Source organism: Mobula birostris, chromosome 1 (assembly GCF_030028105.1).
Source record: "Mobula birostris isolate sMobBir1 chromosome 1, sMobBir1.hap1, whole genome shotgun sequence".
Taxonomy (NCBI): domain Eukaryota; kingdom Metazoa; phylum Chordata; class Chondrichthyes; order Myliobatiformes; family Myliobatidae; genus Mobula; species Mobula birostris.
In genome coordinates, this window is record NC_092370.1 from 111,239,224 (window position 1) to 111,265,138 (window position 25,915).

The 25,915-nt window shown below is 41.1% G+C and overlaps 1 protein-coding gene across 1 annotated transcript in view; it reads right to left on the reverse strand.

Moving 5' to 3' along the window:
* The window catches only part of LOC140198917 (unconventional myosin-Id-like), a 133,080-nt gene that overhangs the window by 40,419 nt on the left and 66,746 nt on the right, over nucleotides 1-25,915 (reverse strand). The window contains exons 16-21 of the mRNA XM_072260163.1: nucleotides 14,710-14,917; nucleotides 9,938-10,161; nucleotides 8,500-8,644; nucleotides 7,675-7,779; nucleotides 4,147-4,260; nucleotides 1,392-1,534 (exon numbers count right to left, since the gene is read on the reverse strand). Coding sequence (XP_072116264.1) covers nucleotides 1,392-1,534; nucleotides 4,147-4,260; nucleotides 7,675-7,779; nucleotides 8,500-8,644; nucleotides 9,938-10,161; nucleotides 14,710-14,917 — 939 coding nt within the window. The remainder of the gene's footprint in view (nucleotides 1-1,391; nucleotides 1,535-4,146; nucleotides 4,261-7,674; nucleotides 7,780-8,499; nucleotides 8,645-9,937; nucleotides 10,162-14,709; nucleotides 14,918-25,915) is intronic.

Genomic DNA, 25,915 nt, shown 5'->3' on the forward strand with positions numbered 1-25,915 from the left:
TGCGAGGTAATATTGCAGCACTATAAAACACTTGGTATATTGTGCTCATTATAGGAAGGATATGGAAGCTTTAAAGAGGATGCAGAGATCTACCAATATGCTGCCTGGATGTGAGACCATGTCTTATGAGGATAGGTTGAATAAGCTAGGGCTCTTCTCTTTAGAGCAGGGGCTCACAACTGTTTTTATGCCATGGACCAATACCTCATTAAGCAAGGGGTCTGTGGGCCCTAGGTTGGGAACCCTTGCTTTAGAGGGAAGGAGGATGAGAGGTGACTTGTTAGAGTTGTATAAGATGATAAGGGGCATAAACAGTAAGAGACATTTTCACACGACAAAATGGCTACTATAGGATGGCATAATTTTAAGGCGATTGGAGGAAAGTATAGTGGGGAGATCAGAAGTAAGTACTTTGCACAGGGAGCTGTGGGTGTGTGGAACACAGTGCCAGGGCAGTAGTAGAGACAGGTTCATTAGGAACATTTAAGAGATTATGTTCTATGTTTTAAACCACCCATATCTTGGTAAAGATGCACATTTGTTTCTTCTGGTATTCATATCCTGCCGCACTATCCTACCCCGTACTGTCTTAAACCATCTCAAGTCACTACTATTGCAGAAACCCAACCACTATCCCCAGCTCTTCCATACTGACTGCAGCCTCACACAACGCTACTCTCCGTAGATCAGCAGTTTCAAGCCAAGCCCAGTTTACAATTTGGCAAAACTGAGGATGATTGCTTTTTGTACTAATGGTGGCCATTGCACTTACTAGAAGATATTTTAGTGTTTACTGATTTTGTCAAATTAATTTTCTACGTTCTATATTTAAGAGACTCTCAGGCACCTGGATGGAAAAAAGAAAAATGGAGGGCTTTGTAGGAGGGAAGGGTTAGATTGATGTTAGAGTAGGTTAAGATGTTGGCACAACAAGTGTGTCGAAAGGCCTGTACTTTGTTGTACTGTTCTATATTCTGTGTTCTATATTTGATGCCAATTAACACTGACCTCCAAGTAGTTTTACACTGCAGAAACATCACTTTTTTTTCAGGACCATTACACGTTTGATGGCCAACTGCTAGGAAACGAAAGGTGGTTAAAACCCCTGACACCAAACTCATGCGACAGACAGTTGGATATTATCATCGGAAATTTAGTTTATCAATCAAATCTCAGTCATGGTCCAGGAGGATTAGTGCTCTGGAAACCAAAAAAATGGTTGTCGCAAAACTATAAATTTTATGACATATGCCCTTGATATTAAACCTGTTTCTGAACACATGCGATATCTACACATTATATGCCTGTATTTCCATGGTCAGCCAACAGCCGCATAATGGCATACCTGTTTTGTATTTCCGTCACAATAGAGTGCTACATGCATCACTTACTTGTTAAAGTGATTTGCCAGGACCCCAACAACTTCTCCAATCCTATTCAATTCCCCCTGCAGGCAAACAACCAGGTCATCATTTGTCATTGTGTGGAAGATGATCAATTGATCCCTGCCATCAGTGATGCTGAGTCCAGTAACCTAAAAGATCAAGTGGAGGTGCAAGAGCTTCATTTAGATTGTGCAGCGCATGTCTTTTCAGTGACAATGTTGTCAAAAGTAAAAGCATTTCAGTGAAAATTAACCTCTTAAATTGGGAGACCATGAATTCAACTGATACAGATTCTGCATCCTCACAGTGTGCCACAGTTGTTAGCGTTACCTGAATAATTCAGTGATTTTTTAAAAATCAGCTGCTGGTGTATCAGTCAATAGTGTGTTCTATCGTTACGAATCCGAGAACCATACAGAAATTTCAACTAGAAATGCAAGCTGTAAACCATTCAGCCCATTGACTCTGTTCCCTGCCTCAGCTGGCTCATGCTTGACTCATCCATCAACTGCTTTCACGCAGTTTTGTTTCATTTAGTTTGTTGTCCTTAACTAATAAAAAAAAGTTGATAAATCTAAGTTTCCAGAATCCACAAGCTGACTCTTAGTTTCTGTTATGCTTAGTTTCCACAAGTGCCTCTGGGTTGCACTCTACATTGGCCTAGTTCCAAGTTTAATATGCCCCCTTGTTCTGAGATCCTCACAAGATGTCATGATTTACTCAGTTAAAATGTCTTTGTTATTTTAGAGAAGTAACTTGTGCTTCTGCAGCATTTCCCATGATGTAATAGTCATTACACCCAAAGAAGTACAGTACTTCTTGAAATTTACTCGGTTTTATAATACAGGGGCGTCTATAATTTTTATTTCTCTTGAATCAAAAGCCTGCACTACAATGACTGTAAGCCACAAAGGTTTGCAACTTGAATGCAGCATTGGCTCCTTTAAGAATCTTAGGTTAGACTTCACATAGTTCCCTTATTTGGGTAAATGAGGAAAATTCCATCAAAATGGCAGTTTTCATGATCCCAGGACATTCCAAAGTGATCTTCAGCTAATTAATTTCTTTTGAAGTGAGTCGCTGGGATAATGTAGTAATATGATACTGCAGCCAATTAATACGCAACATCCTGCTACAAGCACTCAAGTGAGAATAATCAGATAATCTATTTAGGCTAATACAGGAAAAAAATCTTTTCTTGGGTATCTCTGCCACTTTTCTTCAAAACACCACCATGGTGTCTTGTATATCCTTCTAACAGAGAAGACTGGATTTTATGTTAATATCTACCCCAAAAGGTGATACTTCTGCACCCTCTTGGTGCTACCCTGGAGCGATTGCTCACAAATTATACAAGGGTGCAGAAGAGAATATAAACACAGTTTTCTGATTCAAAGACAAAAACACTTTCAGCTGAGAGAAAGCTTGGAGTTCTTCTTTGTACCTGAATTTAAAACTCACACTGGACTTCAATCTGTTTATTGGTAGCACCTTGTTTGTTTGTCGACTTACAGATTGCCTAGAAATCGCATCAGGCAGAGTTTAGACAACCTTGTAGCTTTAAAATACTACCTCTGACCTTTCAGGATCAAGCCTAAAGGGAAGATGCAAATACATCCAAAATGTAGTTACAAGCATCGTCAGCTCCAGTCATTTAGACTCTCTCTTTAAAAGGATTCCTGATGGTGAGATTCCATCTATAAAAGGCAACGATCAAGGATGAAATCTGTTCAATTAAAGGGACAACACCAGCTGCATTGGAAGAATATGTTTTGGTTTGATGGTACACTAATTGGGTACTTAACACTACTATCCCCAGGTATGGTTGGAATCATACCTGACACAAAGGAGGATGGTTGTGGTGGTTGGATGCCAATCATCTCATCCTCAGGACATCTCTGCAGGAGTTCCTCAGGAAAGTGTCCTAGGACCAACCATCTTCAGCCGCTCCATCAAAGACCTTCCTTCCATCATAAGGTCAGAAGTGGGGATGTTCGCAGATGATTACACAGTACCATTTATGACTCCTCAGATAGAGAAACAGTTCATTCCCAAACGCAACAGGACCTGGACAATATCTAGGCTTGGGCTGACAAGTGACAAGTAACATTCGAGCCACACAAGTGCCAGGGAATGCCCATTTCCAACAAGAGAGGCTCTACCATTGTCCCTTGACATTCAGTATCATCACCAACATTGAATCCCCTATTATCAACATCCTGGGTGTTACAATTGACAGGAAACTGAACTGGTCTAGCTATGTAAACACCATGGTACCAGAGAATTGCTACTTGGTCAACATCATGGAATTTCTTCTCTTACAGCACTGTGGGAGTCACCTCAGGGACTGCAGCGGTTCCAGAAGGTGGCTCATCACCACCTTCTCAAGGGCAACTGGGGATGGGCAATAAATGCTGGCGGAGCAGACAATGCCCATATCTCATAACTGACTAAATTTTTTAAAAATCTGCTTCATTATGAACTTGCACTTTATTATTTACCTGCACTGCACCTTCTCTCTAGCTGTTAAACTTTATTCTGCATTGTTAGTGCTTTACTTTGTTTTACTTCAATATGCAGTGTAGTGATTTGATCTGTATGAACAGCATGCAAGACAAACTTTTCAAGGAATCTCAGTACATGTGACAATAATAATCCAAAACCAATACAAGGAAAGAAAGATTATATGGTATGTATAATTGTCTTATGAATCGAGTATATTATTGAAATAAAAGGGGCTGATACCTAGCTGGATACTTACTTGATTGAGTGGCAGCATTTTCATATTTTTGTAGCGTTTGGCTGGCTCTAGTTTGTACAGGTGCAGGTCAGTAATGAGAATAGCTCGGTCTTCACATTTGTTGAACCTATTTACCTTATCAACACAGAAAAAATAATTACATTTGCTGAGGAATCAGTAAGCATTCCAAACCAAAATATGCAGTTATGCAAAAAACATTAACAGATATAAAAGCACACACACACACACTCACACTCATTTCATTTAATGAAAGCTTTCAAATTAACATTGGACTATTCAGTAGAATTTGTTCAATTACTTTATTCCTGAGTGTCTATTTATTGTACACAATTCAAATCTCACTGAGCCCTATACACAGATTGATATCTGCTTAGGTCATAGAGGAAATAGAGCACAGAATACTTTTCAAAGATATCCCAGCCCAAAAGGAATTATATTTAGATGGTCAGATTATAAACAGTTCTCAATATTGCCCTTAACCAGCCATAAGGTTGCACAGGAAGTGTTTGTGGGAAGACTGTCCTTTAAAGGACAATAAAACACCTTTCGTCAACCAGGCTGGGCTTGATATCTTCTGTACCATTAGAAACAGCAACCATGGAATGGAATTGAACTTTGATAATAAATCTACTTTGAACTTTCAACTTTGTCTGATTTAACTCCCAGAGAAAATTACAAGAAACAACCAATCAAAAATAAACTGAATACTTGGTTAAATGTATACTGTATGTTCACATTCAAATAGTCACATACATGCATGCAGATATACATTTTTATTTTCAGTCATACACAAGTCTAACATTCAGATACAACTACATGTTAATATCCAACTCTACATGACAATATAGCTGTATGCATACACATAACAACTCCTCAGTCCATTATAATTATTCTATTTTTCTAAAAGGAGCAGTCATTAACTTAACGTTACGTCTGGCTGCATCACAGCCTGGTACGGAGGGGGCAGAGGGCCATAGACTCAGCCACCTCCTTCGTGGGTACAAGCTTTCCCACCAGCGAGGACAGCCTCAAGAGATGGTGCTTCAAGAAGGTGGCATTCATTACCATCCAGGACCTGCACTAACACCACCAGCAGGGGAAAAGGTACCGGAGACTGAAGACAATTCAGAAATAGCTTATTTCCCTCTGCCATTAGATTTCAAAATGGTCCATGAACCCCTGAACACTACCACATTATTCTTTTATTTCTGCGCTATGTATCTACCTTTATAATAGAGTAATTTCATGTCTTTACACCGTACTGCTATTGCAAAATAACACATTTCAACATAATTTAAGTCAGTGACAATTAGTCCAATTCTAATTTCTAATTCTGAATATTGTACAATTTTCTTTAATAGTTTTTAAAACACTTGCAGTTATGGATTGATTTTATACTTAAAATGATTACAGATTCTATTTCTTGAAACATTTTCAGGGCATGTCAAAAATACCTTGCTTGACCTATATTGATTATAAATGTTATACAAAATAATATATCTAAAACACATTTTATTTTATATACACATATTTTGAACATATACCAAAAATGGGTTCACGTATATATCCGTGTGAAAACATTTATTCTTCAGCACTTTTGGCATATGTACACTTAATTACCACAAGCAGGGACACACATCTGCACAAACATGCAAAATGGTTGAATCATAAATACACTCCAAAACAGCAATATGAAAACATAACTATATCATCTGATGATATAAACACACACATTTATGTACACGCCAATGCAAACATCAACAAAAATATACAGATACAGATAGAGTAATGAATTTGGTTATTTTATAGTATAAGTGTGATAATTATCCATTGTTTTATTCTTTGTATTAACCTATTCTTAAAACTCTTGATAAGTTATTTTATCATAGAACTGAATTCCAGCCCTTCACATCGAAGTCACTAATGCTTCAATTTGTGAGATCAAAATGTATTTTTCTGAATGTTGAATGGATTAAGATTTGGAACAAAAGATAGATAAAAAATGCAAGGAATTGGGAGCTAGAGTAGGCCTGTCAAACCTTCCCCACCATTCAATATGATATGGCTGGCCTGACCCAGGCCTCAACCTCTATTCTCTCCTATTTCCACATATCTCTGAGTATTTCAAAATATTATCTATTTGCCCTTTAGATAGCATTGATGACTGATCATCACAGCCCTCCAGGGTCGAGAATTCCGGAGATTTACCACATTCTATGAGAAAAAAAATCACAAGAGACATCAAATTTAAATTATTATGCCTTATCTTGTAACTATTTCTCCTTGTTCAAGGTTTTCCCATTAGTGGAAACATCTCAATGTCTACTCTTCATGTGCTTAACTATCTTCCATGTCTCAATGAGATCATTTCTTATTCTGCTAAAATCCAAAGAATGCAGATTGAACTTCTTTAGCTGCTCATGATAGGACAACCCTCTAGTGGACTGCCTCCAAAACCATTACATTGCATCTTAAATAAGAGGACCAAAACTATGCTGAAGTTTCCGGGTATGACCTCACTAACACACTGAATAACTGCAACAATCCTCTTCTATTTCTAAAATCCAACCCTCTTACAAAAAAGACCAATTTTTTATTTGCCTTCCTAATTATATACTGCACCTGCCTGCTAACATTTTGTGATTCATGCACGAGAACACTGCTACCTCTGTACTTCAGTAATTTCCACTTCCCGTCTGTTCAGATACTTGCCTGCGTCTGATTTCTCCCTCTGAGTGAGTGCACATCCTCACACTTTCCCCACATGAACCACTGTTTGCCAGCTCTTTGGCCACCCACTCAATCTGCATCCTTTTAAAGAATCCAAGTATCCAATCGACAAGTTGCCTTTCAACCTAGTTTTGTGTTACCCACAATTTACACCTTACTCCCTCCTTTAGGTCTTTAAGATAAATTCTAAATGAATGAAGTCCAAGAACATCAGTTCCTGCTTCCCAGACCCATTTACTTAAACTTTCTAGGTTCAATGTGATAACGTCTTTAGTCCATGCCCAGTCATAACATAATTTGTCCTTTGAAAAAACTGACTGTCAATACTAATGATGATGGTGGTGGTGAAGACTGAATTTTATAACTATAAACTGAGAGTGGAATCAATAGACAAAGGTCTAACTCACGGTTAAGATAGCAAGAGAGCCAGGGAAGAGATAATGAGCACTATTTCACATATAAACAAGCTATTGTGATCTGGAATATGAACCTAAAGTTGTGGAGGAACCAGATTCGAAAATAAACTTTTAAAGGGAAATGAATATATGTTAAACGCAATTCAATTTTCTTGGGAAAAGAGTGAGTACTGGATAACTGGATATCCCCCTCCAGGAGCTGGTGGGGTGTCACTCAATTGTATAATGACTTTACTACCTTGGCTTTTTAATCAGGGGGATTAACTCTAACAATTACTCAATGAAATAAAATAGTAGGTGATGGGGATTCTGAATGAACATTGTACTCACATTGACAGAGATATTGAGGTTTTAAATGGTCACCTATCTTCTTTCTCCTTACCTTTCGGACATGTGCAGAGAACAGCACGCTGTTGAACTTTTCCTTACATTTTAGCCCATCCCTGGAGGTGACATACTGGGACTTCGTTGCTGGGTTGTCCTTGGCCTAAAAGAACAGAGTTTACAATGTCAGATTGTGTTCTTGGAGAACGTGGCAAGGATATATTGTGTTGGATATCTGTTTGGGTCAGCTTCACTTGATGCTCCATCTGTGTTGTCTCAAACAGAAGAGGTGGTATTCGCAGGAAGAATAGATTTGTAATCAATAAGGTTCTTCCCCTTGCCCCGAGGCAATGTCATAGTGGCATTCTATTAGAAAGGATTATTGGCAGTTTGAGAATATCAGAGGCCCATTCAGCCTCACAAGCTTTTTGCAGCACTCCCTTACATCTTGTAATTCAATATCCTTTACCCCTTATGCTTGAAAACCTTAACATCAAACTAAATCTACCTATCCTACTCTTAGACAGATAATATATGCACTATGTAAATCCTCAAGTGCTTTACATAATAATAATCTGACAAAGAAGTGACTTCGAATCAGAAGGATGAAAAAGCTTATAAAGGTATATAATACAAGGATGAGAGAGAGAGAGAGAGAGAGAGAGAAAGAGAGAGAGAGAGAGATTTCTTTTCCACTTGAAGCATTATGTCACATATCTGCATTTGCCAAATTCTCTTTTTAACTTTGACTTTCTTTGGTTTTGCTTCATCGGTGCCCTTGTGAATGACTGAGATGATTACAAAGGATTAGTTCAATGTGTCAAAGGAAGAGTAGCCATGTAGTTGCGAGGGCATGATGAAGTTAAGGTGAAAGATTACTTACAGATGACAGGTAGTCCTGTTCCCACGTTCTCTGCAAACCCCAATCTTTCCTCCGCCCCAGCAAAGCGTCCATTGCTGCAATTTTTACCTTGATCTGTGGCATGTCAGAAGGTGCGATGTTCTTGACAATCTGCCGTGCCCTCCACCTGCAAAGAAACCACCTGTTATAACCGGTGATACAGTTGTAGTCAGCAATAGAAAATCCTGATTTTATCAGGATTTCAAAGGCCAGGAAAATGAATGTATCTTGATTACATTCTACATTCCTTCTGTTTTTTTGCTGTAACTTCTGCAGAAGAAGGGGTAAGATGTCATCAGCCAAGAGGAAGCTCATCTTTTTAAGAGTCCCTAATAACACAGCCAAAGATAATTATTTTCTACCTAGAAAACTAAGAAAGCTGCTTTGATGGACACGGGTGGAAGGGCTTTCTGACTCAAAGGACTTCATTGTTGTAAAAAGCACTCAGAAACATTACAATTTGAGAGGAAGTGACATCAATATTTTGAGCCTGTATCACCAATTAGCTCATTATAGTCTCAAATGCTTTATATTTATACTATATGAAGTGAATGTGTTTTGTAATATAATGGTAAGTTATACAGCAGATATTATAGATAGTCAGTGTTTAAAAGTTGATCTGTATTTAACACATGATGGTTCTCCACAGTGAGTATGGGTTCAGGATAAAGCACTGTGCAAAAGCCTTAGGCAAATATATATAGTTAGGGCGCCTAATACTTTTGCATAGTACTGCACTTGTCAACATGAAGTGGAGAGTGAGTCTGTGAATTTGGCGGGAGCAACGGATGTTGGGAATGGGGAGGGTGGAGCGCTGCGGGAGAGGCGTGGGACAGGTTGCAGGGAAGGAGAGCCAGGGACAAGGATGGCACGGGTGCAGACATACCCAGCCCTGAGACACTTGATTCTAAACATTTGGTTTATTGATCATTACAGAATGTCTGTCCGGTGCTTCCTGCTGTCTCCCCTCTCCCTGCCCCTTTCTCACTCTCAGTCCACAATAGTGACCCATATCAGAATCAGGTTTATCATTACTCACATATGTCATGAAATTTGTTTCTTTTTGTAGCAGCAGTACAGTGCAGTACATAAAATCATTGCAGTACTGTGCAAAATCTTAGGCACTCCAGCTATGTAGATGTGCCTAAGACTTTTGCACTGCATGTAAAGAGAATTTTGTGTTTTAAATGATGTCGGAATTCTTGCCAAGAGAATGTAGTGGGAGTATTATGCTGTTTCTAACACATCCTACACGTGTCATGGTTAGAACCTGAAACCAGGAGTAACAGGGGTTTATGTTGTATCTAACCTGCACTGTCCCTGCTTTGGTAGTGATCAAGAGGAAGTAATGATCATTTTTGCTCTGAATCCGTTATTGCACAGAATAGTTAGCAAAAATCTTTACAAAAATATGTTTTACCTTCTGAAAAGGTGCTTCATGTTCTCTTCAAATTTGATTAAGACTGTTGGAGGCTTTGGCCAGATCACACTTTTTCCATAGTCATTCATGCCCCTTACATTCTGGAAGCGTGTTATTACCTCCAAGAGATAGGCCTTAACTTTGTACGTCTTGTAACGACTCATGATTGTGTAGACAGCTTTCATGCCTCGGCAACGCTTCCTAGCAAGGGTCCCTCTCCAAATCTGCCAGTGTAAATTGGTAAAGCAGATGGTGAGAATTCTTAGCATTTCCTTGTACATTACTACTAAATCAAATCTCACTGAAGAACTGAGCAGATATTGGCTTGTCCTATGAGGGGGTCAGGGTTCCAATCCAAACCTGATCAATGGAGTGCAACTTTCCACCGTCTCCCCTTTGTGTACAGTGTTTCTCGGATTCAATTAGCATGAATCCCCAGCATTAACACTGTATATACTTCATCAGTAATTATCAGAGCACAACTGCTCATTCCACAGAGCATCAACCTGCTATGTTGTTTCAGAAACTGTACGCAGATGTTTATGGTAATTCATCAATTTTTCATCTATAATTCATAGTGAAGTTCTTAATCAAGTAGCAGAAGCCCAGAATGAATTCCATGGGGGATTCATTCAGCAGCCAGCAATATTTCTTCGAACTAGTGGGGAAGGAAGGAGATACAAATACAATGTGTAACAGGACTACTGATGAGGTTGCAGGTAAAGAATACCAGGTGGCCTTGGTTTGGGCACTGCAAAGAGGGCTTTAGTCGACACATAGCCTGATATTATATTTGTCTTGGAACATGCTGGTCGAACAGTGTAATCAGCACTCTACAATGCAACTGATTCACATTACACCACACTTGAGATTGTTACAGAACCTTTATTTTAGCCTGTATTCAAGCCTTCCTGCAACTGCTTGAGGAATGTTTTCTGATATACTGTAGAGGGAGATTTACATGTTAAACGTAAAGGAAATAAAATTGGGGAAAGCCGTAATACAGGCGGATAAATCCCTAGCATCGACTTCATACTCTGGCACAAAATCAAGATCTACCTCACACCTCCATGTGTAAACTCCCAAGCGATTTCCCTCGCTACTATAAGAGGTACTTCTGATTAGTGCTTGTGTTTTTATTGTGGACGTGACCCAATTATTTTAACTGAGTAATTTAAATCTAGTTAATTTGATAACAACAAATTGTACAGGGGATTCAGTTGGAGCAAATAGATATTCACATAAGAAAATATTGAGCGGAAGGCAGCCCTGCAAATCTGGGGAAAGGAACTGCTCACTGCTAAGACTGGTCTCTGAATTCTCTGTGGAATTCGTGATGCAGCTTCAGTTACTTGATAAGAATTTTTCTATGAATAATTAATTAGAAATTAGTAAATTGCTGTGAACAGCTGCAGCTTCCATTTATTAAAGCAACAGAGCTGTCTCCTTTTGTTGCCGTTCAGTTGCTGTGCCCTATTTTTCCTTTGCAGGTCTGCACCTTCATATCACCGCCAGTCTGCACTACTTTATCATGGTCATTAATCTGCTTATATTAAGCACACCGAGGAAATAAAAGCTTTTTCGTGCCTTGGAGGTGAAATGGGAACTAAAGTAAAATACAAACACTTCAACGTGCTTTTAATTATGTCGTTTTGCCATGGCATTCTTGCTGCAATGAACTTGGCAGAGCTGACGGTATTAAATAGACACTGTGTGAGCTCACTACACAGACTACAATTTCTGAAATGTTTGTTAATGTAAATTGCATGCTTTAGTTTAAGTTTAAAAAATGTCTCGGCAAAAAACTAGAACAGCATCTTCTGAGAGATTTGCTCCGGGATCAATGTATCTGCTGCACTGCATGAAACCACATTTAGAAATGTGCATGTAAGTGTAAGTATAGGTATGACTTTATAGGTTTTCTCCACATACTTCCTTACATTTGTGTGCTTGCATGCATTCCTTTATATGCGTCTGAATGCATGTGTCCATCAATGTGTGTGACTGGGCACTTGTAAGCCTGTATATCAGCTTGTATTCATGTGTGCCAATCTTTCTATGTGTGTGCTATTGTTCTCAGGTAAATTCATCTGAATACTTGTGTACCTGTGTATACATGCATATTTCGCTGTTTTTGTTTTGTTTTCTGCATGGATGTTTCAGTACATGTGAATGCTTATGTAACTTATGTTGTTGTGTACAGATGCCAATATAGTTGAGCCTGAAAATTTGTCTGCCTCTGCATGTCTATTTGTATATTTATATCTCCAATTATGTTTCCTCATTTGCTACCCCTGTTTTGTTGGTACAGTTTCTAAAATGGGAAGAGTCTATCAATTTAAAGTTCTCCCCCAGGGCCAGATAAATTGCAGCTGTATAAAAGAACCACACATTTATCAAACCCGGCATGAAAAGGCCAAGGTCATCAAAGTAGGCCAGACACCTTCATGTGATTTGTAGAGATCTGACAATGAATAACTGGTTTGTGGATCCACATTCTTCTCTCTATTAATCACTGGTAGCCACAAAACATATCATTCTTCTAAAAGACATAAGCTAAAAATGAAGGCTTTTAAGGAGCAGATTGAAATGCAGACTATTTAAACAACATATCATTCTTCTAAAGACAAGCTAAAAATGAAAGCTTTTAAGGGGTAAATTAAGATGCAGAATATTTAAACATTAATACTGTTAATAGACAGTTATTATTGTTATAAACATAAAATTGGGTAGATTTGAATATCCCATCAATTGCTGTGTTGTAAAGGGAAAGCTTGTTTCCCTTGCTTTAGATCTGACACTCTTGCGGTACTTACAGATGAGACTCTAAAATGAGCCCCATCTGCAGCCATGTGGATGTTAAAGATCTCATGTTTCTATTCAATGAAGAGCTTTATACTCAAGTATCCTGGTAATTATTTTACCACTTCAAGGAGTACGTGATTGGCAACAGAGTGCTCTGGGGCTTTCTCTGATTGTGAATAATGCTTTATAAATGCAAATTCTTTTTACCCTCATGACAAGAAATATTAGCTTTGTCAATTTTTTTTGAGTTTCAAACAAATTACATCATAAATTCTTTTTTCTTCAATAAAGAGAAACAATTGTGATGGTTGTTGGTGTTTGGAATGTGAATTCATCCAGCTTCAGATGTATAATTTCAGCATGCAGTGCTACTGGGTAAAGTCACATACAGCAAAGCCACTAAGCATCATATCCGACCTCAGAAGAAGACACCGTGCTATATCAAGGTACCTTCTCCTCTATTCTAACACCAGCAGTCATTGGTACAGTATATCTGTCAATCAATGATGAATTATGGCCATGGTTATTATGAACACTAGCGCTCCACAAGGATGTGCCTTCAGCCCGTTACACTATTCCCCGTATACTCATCACTGCATGGCCAGATTCTGCACTATCTCCATCTACCAGTTTGCAGGTGATAGCATGACCACACCTCAAATACTGATGAGTGGGAGTACAGGGAGGGGTTGGAGAGCGTACCGACTTGGCATCATAACAATAACCTCTCCCTCAATGTCAACAAAACAGAAGAGCTGGTCATTGACTTCAAGAAAGGGGGTGGTACACATCTATATCAATGGTGTTGAGGTTGATAGCTTCAAGTTCCTTGGTGTGAACATCACCAATAGCATGTCGTGGCACATTGACATTGAGATCACAGCCTAGAAAGCTCACACACATCTCTACTTCCTCAGGAGGGTAAAGAAATTTGGCATGTCCTCGTTGACTCTGAACAATTTTTATTGATGCACTGTATAAAGCATTCTGTCTGTATGCTGCCCTGCACATGACCGCAAGAAACTGCAGAGAGCTGTGGATGCAGTGCCTCACATTACAGGAACCAGCCTTCCTTCTATACCTCCCGCTCTCTCAGTAAAGCAGCCAGCATAATCAGAGACCCCACTGACCCCGGACACTCTCTTTTCTCCCTCTCCCATCGAGCAGCACATTCAAAAGCCTGAAAGCATGGGCCACCATGCTGTAGGACAGCTCCCGTCCCACTATAATCAGACTCTTCAATGGCCATCTTGTACGACTAGATGCACTACTGGCCCCACAATCTAACTCGTTATGATCTTCCAGTCTGTCATTTACCAGCACTCCACATTTTTGGTAGATTTTACATTTTATTCTGTATTATTGTTTTACCACTTTCTAGCTCAATGAACTATGTAATGATTTGATCTGAACAAATGATATGCTAGACAAGCTATTCCACTGTACATGTGACAATAATAAATCAATACCAATACCAACTTGTAATGTAACATCAGTCAGGAATTGGATTGAGACAGTCGAAGTCATGCAGATTTAAACCAGCAGATAGCAGTGAGAACAACCTTGTGTGTATATATTGCAACCTCTGGATTTCCCAAAGTGCTGTATATTGCAGCTATGTTGGGAAAGTAGCTGTTAAATTAAATGCCTCAGCTTCTCAGTACAAAAACATCATAACCTGTAACATGTACATCCACCTGAGAGGCCTCACTTTAATATTTCATCTAAAGTTTGGCATCTCTAATAATTTAGCACTAGAGTATTTTAAATGGACACAGCAGTTTGGAAAACTCAGTAGAGAAAGACAGCTTCCCCTTGTTGGGAGTCTGTGATACGATTTTAAATTGCCACTAAGAAAGCAAGAAAACAAAATGGGGCAAACAAGAGCTGTTGTGGAAAACTATCAGTACAGAGACACTCTGCTATATCCTCAATGGATTACGAGTTAGTCGACTGTGATTCCCTACCTTTTGCAGAAAGAGTACAATGTAGGGAATTTTTTCAGCCCGTTCTTTCTCCAGTTCAAATAAAGTCTGAGGTGTTCGAATAAATAGCTTGGTCTTTCCATAGGCGACATCAGGCTGGAAACCGTGTTGAACTATAATTGCCTGGGTTGCTTCCATGTCTGTTGACATGAGGTGGTTTGGCCAAGTGTACTCGCACGTCATCTTATATCTGGAATACATTTTTAAGTACAATGGATTTTAAGGTGTGTTCAAATAATTAATGTGCCTGTAACAAAACACATGTTGTAAATAAAATGGAGTAACTTCACCACATAGATTGCAACAATTCATCTTCTCAAGAGGAAACCAGAATTCCCGTTAACTACCAGTCTTGCCATCTTCCCTCAAGAGTGAATTCAGGAAATGTAGAGGCAAAATCTGAGTAAAACTCAGGTATCTGGGTAGTCAGGGCATCAAAGGTTATGGTGAGAAGGCGGGAGAGTGGGACTAAATGGGAGAATGGATCAGCTCATGATAAAATGGCGGAGCAGACTCGAGGGGCCAAATGGCCGCCTTCTGCTCCTTTGTCTTATGGTCTAAAATAAAATCAAGACATCCAGAGTAGCAGACAAAGGCTTTATTACACAGTACTGATTAATCAGAACAGTCCAGAGAGTCTTTGAGCAAACACAGATTCCCACTTTTGTACTTTTGATATAATCATACAATCAAACAAAGCAGTTATCTTTTGTTTATTCAATTATTTCCTTATGTCTTTGCACAAGAGGTGTTAATTTATTCAATACATTTGCTCTTCTTCCATGATCACATCAATTGATCTTGTCCTTGTCTCATTCTGCCTTTGCTATTACAAGGTTAGTGTTAATCAGATTAACTTCACAATATTCAACAATAGCTTTCAGAGACTTTTCAGATTTAGTTAACAGAAATTCATGCAAGTCTCTCTTTATTTCCCAGCAAAATGTTCTCCAAGGTGCAGCTATACCCAAGGACAAATAGCAATGTCTTCTGTTTCAGCAGTATTTTAATCAAGGATCATTTTAATTCTCAGGGAAATGTACGGCAGAAATGTGGCAAATGTTCAGGGGATAATTGCATGGCGTTCTGCAAAGTTATGTTCCAGTGAGACAGAGAAAGGATGGTAGGGTACAGGAACCATGGTGCACAAAGGCTGTTGAAAATCTAGTCAGGAAGAAAAGAAAATCTTACGAAAGGTTTAAAAAACTAGGTAATGATAGAGATCGCCTCACTACAGGAAGGAAGTGGAAACCATAGAAAGGGTGCAGAGGAAATTTAGACCATAAGACCATAAGACAAAGGAGCAGAAGTCGGCCATTCGGCCCATCGAGTCTGCTCCACCATTTTATCATGAGCTGATCCATTCTCCCATTTAGTCCCACTCCCCCGCCTTCTCACCATAACCTTTGATGCCCTGGCTACTCAGATACCAATCAATCTCTGCCTTAAATACACCCAATGACTTGGCCTCCACTGCTGCCTGTGGCAACAAATTCCATAGATTCACCATCCTCTGACTAAAAAAATTTCTTCGCATTTCTGTTCTGAAAGGGCGCCCTTCAATCCTTAAGTCATACCCTCTCGTACTAGACTCCCTCATCATGGGAAACAACTTTGCCACATCCACTCTGTCCATGCCTTTCAACATTCGAAATGTTTCTATGAGGCCTCCCCTCATTCTTCTAAACTCCAAGGAATACAGTCCAAAGGTGGACAAACGTTCCTCATGTTAACCCTCTCATTCCCGGAATCATTCTAGTGAATCTTCTCTGTACCCTCTCCAACGTCAGCACATCCTTTCTTAAATAAGACCAAAACTGCCCACAGTACTCCAAGTGAGGTCTCACCAGCGGCTTATAGAGCCTCAACATCACATCCCTGCTCCTATACTCTATTCCCCTAGAACTGAATGCCAACATTGCATTCGCCTTCTTCACTACCGACTCAACCTGGAGGTTAACTTTAAGGGTATCCTGTACGAGGACTCCCAAGTCCCGCTGCATCTCCAAACTTCGAATTCTTTCCCCATTTAAATAATAGTCTGCCCGTTTACTTTTTCTGCCAAAGTGCATAACCATACACTTTCCAACATTGTACTTCATTTGCCACTTCTCTGCCCATTCTTCCAATCTATCCAAGTCTCTCTGCAGACTCTCCGTTTCCTCAGCACTACTGGCCCCTCCACCTATCTTCGTATCATCAGCAAACTTAGCCACAAAGCCATCTATTCCATAATCCAAATCGTTGATGTACAATGTAAAAAGAAGCAGCCCCAACACGGGCCCCTGTGGAACACCACTGGTAACCGGCAGCCAACCAGAATAGGATCCCTTTATTCCCATTCTCTGTTTCCTGCCAATCAGCCAACGCTCTATCCACATATGTAACTTTCCCGTAATTCCATGGGCTCTTATCTTGTTAAGTAGCCTCATGTGTGGCACCTTGTCAAAGGCCTTCTGAAAATCCAAATATACAACATCCACTGCATCTCCCTTGTCTAGCCTACTGGTAATTTCCTCAAAAAATTGTAATAGGTTTGTCAGGCAGGATTTTCCTTTAAGGAATCCATGCTGAGTTCTGCCTATCTTGTCATATGCCTCCAGGTACTACGTAACCTCATCCTTGACAATCGACTCCAACAACTTCCCAACCACCGATATCAAGCTAACAGGTCTATAATTTCCTTTTTGCTTCCTTGCCCCCTTCTTAAATAGCGGAGTGACATTTGCAATCTTCCAGTCCTCCGGAACCATGCCAGAATCTATCGACTTTTCAAAGATTATCGCTAATGCCTCCGCAATCTCCACAGCTACTTCCTTCAGAACACGCGGCTGCATTCCATCTGGTCCAGGAGATTTATCTACCTTTAGACTATTCAGCTTCCTGAGTACTTTCGCTGTTGAAATTGTGACTGCACACACCTCTCTTTCCTGCCACCCTTGAGTGTCCGGTATACTGCTGATGTCTTCTTCAGTGAAGACTGATACAAAATACTCGTTCAGTTCCTCTGCCATCTCCTTATCTCCCATTACAATTTCTCCAGCATCATTTTCTATTGGTCCTATATCTACTCTCACCCGTCTCTTACTTTTTATATACTTGAAAAAGCTTTCAGTATCCTCTTTGATATTATTTGCTAGCTTCCTTTCATAGTTAATCTTTTCCCTCTTAATGACCTTCTGGGTTTCCTTTTGTAAGGTTTTAAAAACTTCCCAATCCTCTGTCTTCCCACTAATTTTTGCTTCCTCGTATGCCCTCTCCTTTGCTTTAACTTTGGCTTTGACTTCTCGTCAACCACGGTTGCATCCTTTTTCCACTCGAAAATTTCTTCTGTTTTGGAATATACCTGTCTTGCACCTTCCTCACTTCTCGCGTAAATTCCAGCCACTGCTGCTCTGCCGTCTTTCCCGCCAGTGTCCCTTTCCAGTCAACTTTGGCCAGTTCCTCTCTCATGCCACTGTAATTTCCTTTACTCCACTGAAATACCGACACATCAGATTTTGGCTTCTCTTTTTCAAATTTCACAGTGAACTCAATCATGTTACGATCACTGCCTCCTAAGGGTTCCTTCACCTCAATCTCTCTGATCACCTCCAGTTCATTACACAATGCCCACTCCAGTACAGCCGATCCTCTAGTGGGCTCAACAACAAGCTGTTCTAAAAAGCCATCTCGCAGACATTCTATAAGTTATCTCTCTTGAGATCCAGTGCCAATCCGATTTTCCCAATCCACTCACATGTTAAAATCACCCACAATTATCATAACACTGCCCTTCTGACAAGCCTTGTCTTTACGAGGATGTTGCCTGGATGGGAGAGCATGCCTTATGAGAATAAGTTGAGTGAACTCAGCCTTTTCTCCTCGGAGTGACAGAGGATGAGGGGTGACCTGTTGGAGGTGTATAAGATAATGAGAGGCATTGATCATGTGGATAGTCAGAGGCTTTTTCCAGGGCTGAAATGGCTAGCTCAATAGGGCCTAGTTTTAAGGTGCTTGGAAGTAGGTACAAAGGAGATGTCAGAGGTAAGTTTTTTTACACAGAGAGTGGTGAGTGTGTGGAGTGGGCTGCCGGCGGTGGCAGTGGAGGCAGAAATGATAGGGTCTTTTAAGAGGCTCCTGGAGCTTAGAAAAATAGAGGGCTATGGGTAAGCCTAGGTAGTTTCTAAGGTAAGGACATGTTCTGCATAGCTTGGTGGGCCGTAGGGCCTGTATTGTGCTGTAGGTTTTCTATGTTTTTATGTTTAGATCTAGAAAATTATAAGGCTAGCAGGAAGGAGCTTAAGAATGAAATTAGGAGAGCCAGAAGGGGGCTATGAGAAGGCCTTGGCGAGCAGGATTAAGGAAAACCCCAAGGTATTCTACAAGTATGTAAAGAGCAAAAGGGTAAGATGTGAGAGGATAGGGCCAATCAAGTGTGACAGTGAAAAAATGTGTATGGAACCCGAGGAGGTAGCGGAGGTACTTAATGAATACTTTGTTTCAGTATTCACTACAGAAAAGGACCTTGGCGATTGTAGGGATGACTTACAGTGGTCTGAAAAGCTTGAGCATATAGACATTAATAAAGGCGATGTGCTGGAGCTTCTGGAAAGCATCAAGTTGGATAAGTCACTGGGACTGGACGAGATATACCCCAGGCTACTGTGGGAGGTGAGGGAGAAGATTGCTGAGCCTCTGGAAATGATCTTTGAATCATCAATGGGGACGGGAGAGGTTCCAGTGGATTGGAGGGTTGCAGATGTTGTTCCCTTATTCAAGTAGAGATAGCCCAGGAAATTATAGATCAGTGAGTCTTACTTCAGTGGTTGGTAAGTTGATTGAGAAGCTCCAGAGAGTCAAGATTTATGAACATTTGGAGAGACATAATATGATTAAAAATAGTCAGCATGGCTTTGTCAAAAGTAGGTCGTGCCTTATGGGCCTGATTGAATCTTTTAAGGATGTGACTGAACACATTGATGAAGGTAGAGCAGCAGATGTAGTGTGTATGGATTTCAGCAAGGCATTTGATAAGGTACCCCATGCAAGCTTATTGAGAAAGTAAGGAGGCATGGGATCCAAGAGGACTTTGCTTTGTGGATCCAGAATTGTCTTGCCCACAGAAGGCAAAGAGTGGTTGTAGATGGGTCATATTCTGCGTGGAGGACAGTGACCAGTGGTGTGCCTCAAGGATCTGTTCTGGGACCCTTTCTCTTTGTGATTTTTTATAAATGACCTGGATGAGGAGGTGGAGGGATGGGTTAGTAAATTTGCTGATGACACAAAGGTTGGGTGTGTGGTGGATAGTGTGAAGGGCTGTCAGAGGTTACAGCGGGACATTGATAGGATGAGAAACTGGGCTGAGAAGTGTCAGATGGAGTTCAACCCAGATAAGTGTGAGGTGGTTCATTTTGGTAGGTCAAATATGATGGCAGAATATAGTATTAATGGTAAGACTCTTGGCAGTGTGGAGGATCAGAGGGACCTTCGGGTCCGAGTCCATAGGACACTCAAAGCTGCTGCACAGGTTGACTCTGGTTAAGAAGGCGTATGGTATATTGGCTTTCATCAGCCGTAGGATTGAGTTCAAGAGCCGAGAGATAATGTTACAGCTATATAGGACCCTGGTCAGACCCCACTTGGAGTACAGGTACTGTGTTCAGTTCTGGTCACCTCACTACAAGAAGGATGTGGAAACTATAAAAAGGGTGCAGAGGAGATTTACAAGGACTTTGCTTGGATTGGGGAGCATGCCTTATGAGAATAGGTTGAGTGAACTCGGCCTTTTCTCCTTGGAGCGATAGAGGTGACCTGACAGAGGTGTATAAGATGATGAGAGTCATTGATCATGTGGATAGTCAGAGGCTTTTTCCCATGGCTGAAATAGCTGACATGAGAGGGCACAGTTTTAAGGTGCTTGGAAGTATGTAGAGAGGAGATGTCAGGGGTAAGTTTTTTTATGCAGAGAGTAGTAAGAGCTGCTGGCCGTGGTGGCGGAGGCAGACACAATAGAGTCTTTTGGATAGGTACATGGGGCTTAGAAAAATAGAGGGCTATGGGTAACCCAAGGTAATTTCTAGAGTAAGTACATGTTTGGCACAGCATTGTGGGCTGAAGGGCCTGTATTGTGCTGCAAGGTTTCTATGTTTCTATGATTGATTAGTTTTGCTAATTCCTACTTCTCTTTATTCCATTGTACAAGAAAGCCTCCAAAATCTTGTATTGGAAAGAAGAGCAGACCTTACTGGTAGTGATTAATTTAAAACAAACAGACTAAGAAAAGTCTTCAGAGATAATCAATTGGCAGGACGTGAAATGTTCAACCAGTGATGGCAGAAGAAACAGAATCCAGCATCTTATAGGGGGCTGGATACATATTTTAAAAATAATCCTTTAAAAGATGATGGAGCCACTTTAGGGAAATAGGACAGAATGGAAGAGTTCCTCCAAAGATCCCAAAGAGCGTAGCACATAGAAGAGCACAGTACAGAAACAGGCCCTTCCACTCACAATGTTGTGCTGAACCAATTAAATTACTAATCAAATGGCCAAGCTAATCTCTTCTACTGCACAGTCTGCACAGCCTTCCACTTTCCTCGCGTTGGTGAACCCATCTAAACATCTGAAAAGTCTCGGATGTTTCTACCTCTACCACCACCCCAGAAAGCACACTCCAGGACCCACCACTCTCCATTCAGAGAACTTGCACCTAAGATCTCTTTTGAGATTACCCCCTCTCACCATAAATCCATACTGTCTGGCATTAGACACTTCAAACCTTGGAAAAAGATATTGTCTGTTTACTCTACCTATGCCTCTCATAATCTTATAAACTTCTATCAGATCTCCCCTTGGCCTCCGCTGCTCCATCCAGGATCCTGAAAAAACTCCGGATAAATACCATCCACAAACCTGGGTGACAGTCAGGAGGGTGAATGGGATTAAACGGAAAGTGCAGAGTACTCCTGGGGCCGTCCTGCTCAGTAACTGGTGTACCACCTTGGATACTACTGGGGGTGGGGGAAATGACCTAGCAGAGGAAAGTCACAGTGGTCAGGTGCCTGGCACTGTGGCTCAGAGGGAAGGGAGGGGGGAGAGGGGGCACACTGTCGATTTGGGGATTCGTTAGTTTGGGGAACAGAAAGGAGGTTTGATTGGATGGGATTGAGATTCCTGGATGGTATGTTGCCTCCCGGGTGCCAGGGGGAGGAACATCTTTGATCAAGTCCTCAGTGTTTTTAAGTGAGAGGGTGAGCAGCCAGAGATCGTGGCCCATGTAGGTGCCAATGAAAGGGTAGGAAGAAGGACAAGATTCTGCAAAGTGAGTTCAGGGAGTTAGGTGCTAAGGACAGGACAGGACATCCAGGGTTGTGGTGTCAGGGTTACTACCCATGCTACATGCTGGTGAGGTCAGAAACAGGGAGATCAGGCAGTTTAACACGTGGCTTAGGAGTTGGCGTAGGAGGGATGGCTTCAGATTTTTGGATCATTGGGCTCTCTTCCCAGGAAGGTGGAACCTGTAGAGAAGAGAGAGTTTGCACCAGAAGTGGAAAGGGACTGATATTCTAGTGGGAAGGTTTGCTAATACTGCTCTGTGGCGGGGGGGGGGGGGGGGGTGAGGGGGGGAGGGAAGAAAGTTTAAATTAGAGCTGCAGGGGGGTGGGAACCAGAGTGCCAGAACAGACAATGGAGTGGTTGTACAGAAAGATGTTGTTAAGACAAAGTTAGGAATCTAAGACTGGGCATGTTGGGACTAATGTTCCGAGCTGTGTATATTTCATTGCAAGAAGTACTGTAGGGAAGGTAGATGAGCTCAGGGCATGGATCAACACATGGAATTATGCTACTGTAGCCATTAGTGACCTCCAAGAGGACCACAATGTTGTCAAGGGGTTGGAGACTTGTTTGCCTCAATGACCCAGGGAGCTATGTTTCCTGGACTCAGGGCTTTATGCTTGGGCTCTTGGCAGGGTTACCCATGCCAAACAGGTGAAAGGGTAGAGGCCAGACTAAGAGTGATCCCCGGGACCTCCACGTTTAGGGGTTCAGCTCAGGGCCAACAACTCTGACTGGTAAAACAGAACTGTTCTGTGAATAGCAATGAAGAATCCTTCTACAACTGAGTGTGATGGTACTGGTGAGTCTTCAGCCAGTACTTGCATGACTGACAGTAGTGAAAACCAAGTTTCGACACGATGGCGGAAGCCCTGAACACCCCCAGAGATGGAGGACTGGCAATAGAGAGCCTGGTTGCAGGAGGAGCAGGACTGGCAGCTCAATATTCTGGGATTCCATTGTTTGATAAGAGATAGGGAGTGGTGGGGATTAAAGGGAGAGGGGTGGTATTACTAGTTGGGAAAATGTCACGGCAGTGCTTACAATAAGCTGGAAAATTTGATCAGTGAGGATTTATGGGTGGAACTGAGGAATAAGAAAGGTGTGACCACATTAATGGGGCTATATTATAGACTACCCAACAGTCCATGGGATTTAGAGGAACACATTTGTAGAGAGATCACAGGCTGTTGCATGAAACATAAGGTTGTGATAGTAGGTGATATTAATTTTCCACTTATTGACTGGGACTGTAAAAGGACTAGATGAGATAGAGTTTGTTAAATGTGTTCAGGCAAGTTTCCTTAATACACATAGAAGTCCCAACAAGACAGTGTGCAATACTTGATCTGTCCTTAGGAAATGAGACAGGGCAAATCACAGAAGTTTGTATAGGGAACACTTTGCATCCAGTGATTGTAATGCCATTAGCTTCAAGGTAGTTATAGAAAATGATAGGTCTGGTCCTCAGGTTGAGTTTCTAAATTGGAGAAGGTCCAATTTTGATGGTATGGGGAAGTATCTGGCAAGTGTGAAATGGCACAGGCTGTTTTCTGGCAAAGATGTGTTTGGTAAGTAGGAGACCTTCAAAAGTGAAATTTTGAGAGTACAGTGTTTCTATCTGCCTGTATAAAAGGTAAAAGGTACAAAGAATAAAAGGTAAAGATAACAAGTTTAGGTAACAATGGCTTTTGAGATATTGAAGCCCCGGTTAAGGAAAAAAAAACAGGTGTATAGCAGGTATAGGCAGGCTGGAACTTATGAAGTACTTATGGAGAATAGGACATGCAAGAAAGCACTTAAGAAAGAAATCAGGAGGGCTAAAAGAAGGCATGGGTTTGCCCTAGCAGACAAGGTGAAGGAGAATCCTTAGTGATTCTACAGATGCATTCAGAGTAAAAGGATTTCATGGGACAAAATTGGTCCTCGGAAAAATCAGAATGGTAATCTATGCTTGGAGCCAAAAGAGATGGTGAGATCTTAAAAAGACTGATATCTGTCTTTACTGGGGGCAGAGTCTACAGGAGTGAGACAAAGCAGCAGCGAGGCCATGGATCCTATACAGCTTTCAGAGGAGGGGGGGTTTGCTCTTGAGGCAAGTCAGAGTGGACAAATGCCCAGGGTCTGACAAGGTGTTTCCTTGGGCCCTGTGGGAGGTAAGTGCAGAAATTGCTGATGTCCTAGCTAAATTATCTTTAGCAACAGGTGAGGTAACAGTGGATTTGAGCATTGCTAATGTTGATCTGCTGTTCAAGAAAGGCTCTAAGAATAAATCAGGAAATTATAGGCCAGTGAGCCTGACATCCGTAGTGGAAAAATTATTGGTAGGATTCTAAGGACAGGATATATGAGTATTTGGATAGATAGGGACTGATTAGCAATGGTTAGCATGGTGTTGTGTCTAACCAATTTTATACTTTATTGAGCAAGTTACCAGGAAAGTTAGCAGACAAGGCAGTAGATGTTGTCTTCATAGACTTCAGCAAAGCATTTGACAAGATTCCGCTTTGGAGGTTGGTCAAGAAGGCTCTAACGCTTGGGATTCAAGATGAGGTAGTAAATTGGATTAGACATTGGCTTTGCAGGTGAAACCAGAGAGTGTTTGTAGATGGTTGTCTGGCTGGAGTCCTGTGACTGGTGGTGTGCCCTGGGGACTGGTGCTGGGGCCGTACTTGTTTGTCACCTATATCAATGATCTGGATGATAATCTGGTTAACTGCATCAGCAAATTTGTGGATGACACCAAGATTGGGATGCAGTGGACAGCGAGGCAGACTATCACAGCTTGCAGCAGGATCTTGACCAGCTGGAAAAATGGGCTGAAAAATGGCTGATGAAACTTGATAGGGACAAGTGCGAGGTGTTGCACTTTGGGAGTGCAAACCAGAATAAGTCTTAAGCCTGATTTATACTTGTGCATATGGGCTACGCTGTAGGCCTGATTTATACTTTTGCGTAGCCCTACGCCGTAGCGAGCATGCAGAGTTGTGTCTTCATCGCTCTGCAATTCACCGCCAAAACGCTAGTTGGCAGTGGAGTTTCTATGCCACTGTGTTGAGTTTCTTCGTGAGAGACATGGACAAGGAAATGCATTTCAAATATTTTCGGGTGTCAGCAAGTAGATTTGACGATTTGGTTCATCGTCTCCAACCATTTATTTTGCATCAGTGTACAGACATGGCGGAGAAAAGCAACTGGAAATGTGTATGAGGAAATGCGATGCTACCAAGCAGACCAATCACAGTTGTTGTGGTCTGCGTCGCTACGACGCATGAGTTACATTTTTGGGGAGGTGCATGTCACCCTACAGCATAGGGTACGCTGTACCTACAGCGCACATTTGACGCAGAAATATAAATTGGGTTTTACACAGTGAGCAGTAGAGCACTGAGGAGTGTGGTAGAACAAAGGGATCTGGGAATGTAGGTCCATAATTCCCTGAACGTGGCATCATAGGTAGATAGGGTAATAAAGAAAACTTTTGGCACATTGACCTTAATAAATCAAAGTATTGAGTACAGGAGATGGGATGTTATGTTGAAGTTGTATAAAATATTGGTGAGGCCTCATTAGGAGTATTGTGTGCAGTTTTGGTCACCCACCTACAAGAAAGGTGTAAATAAGATTGAATTAGTACAGAGAAAATTTACAAGGATGTTTCTGAGCCTGGAGGAACTGTGTTATAAGGAAAGACTAAATAGGTTAGAACTCTGTTCCCTAATATGTAGAAGATTGAGGGGAGAGTTGACAGAGATATACAAAATTATGAGAGGCATAGATCCGGTAAATGCAAGCAGGTTGTTTCCACTGAGGTTGGGTGAAACTACAACTAGAGTTCATGGGTTAAGGGTGAACGGTGGAATGTTAAAGG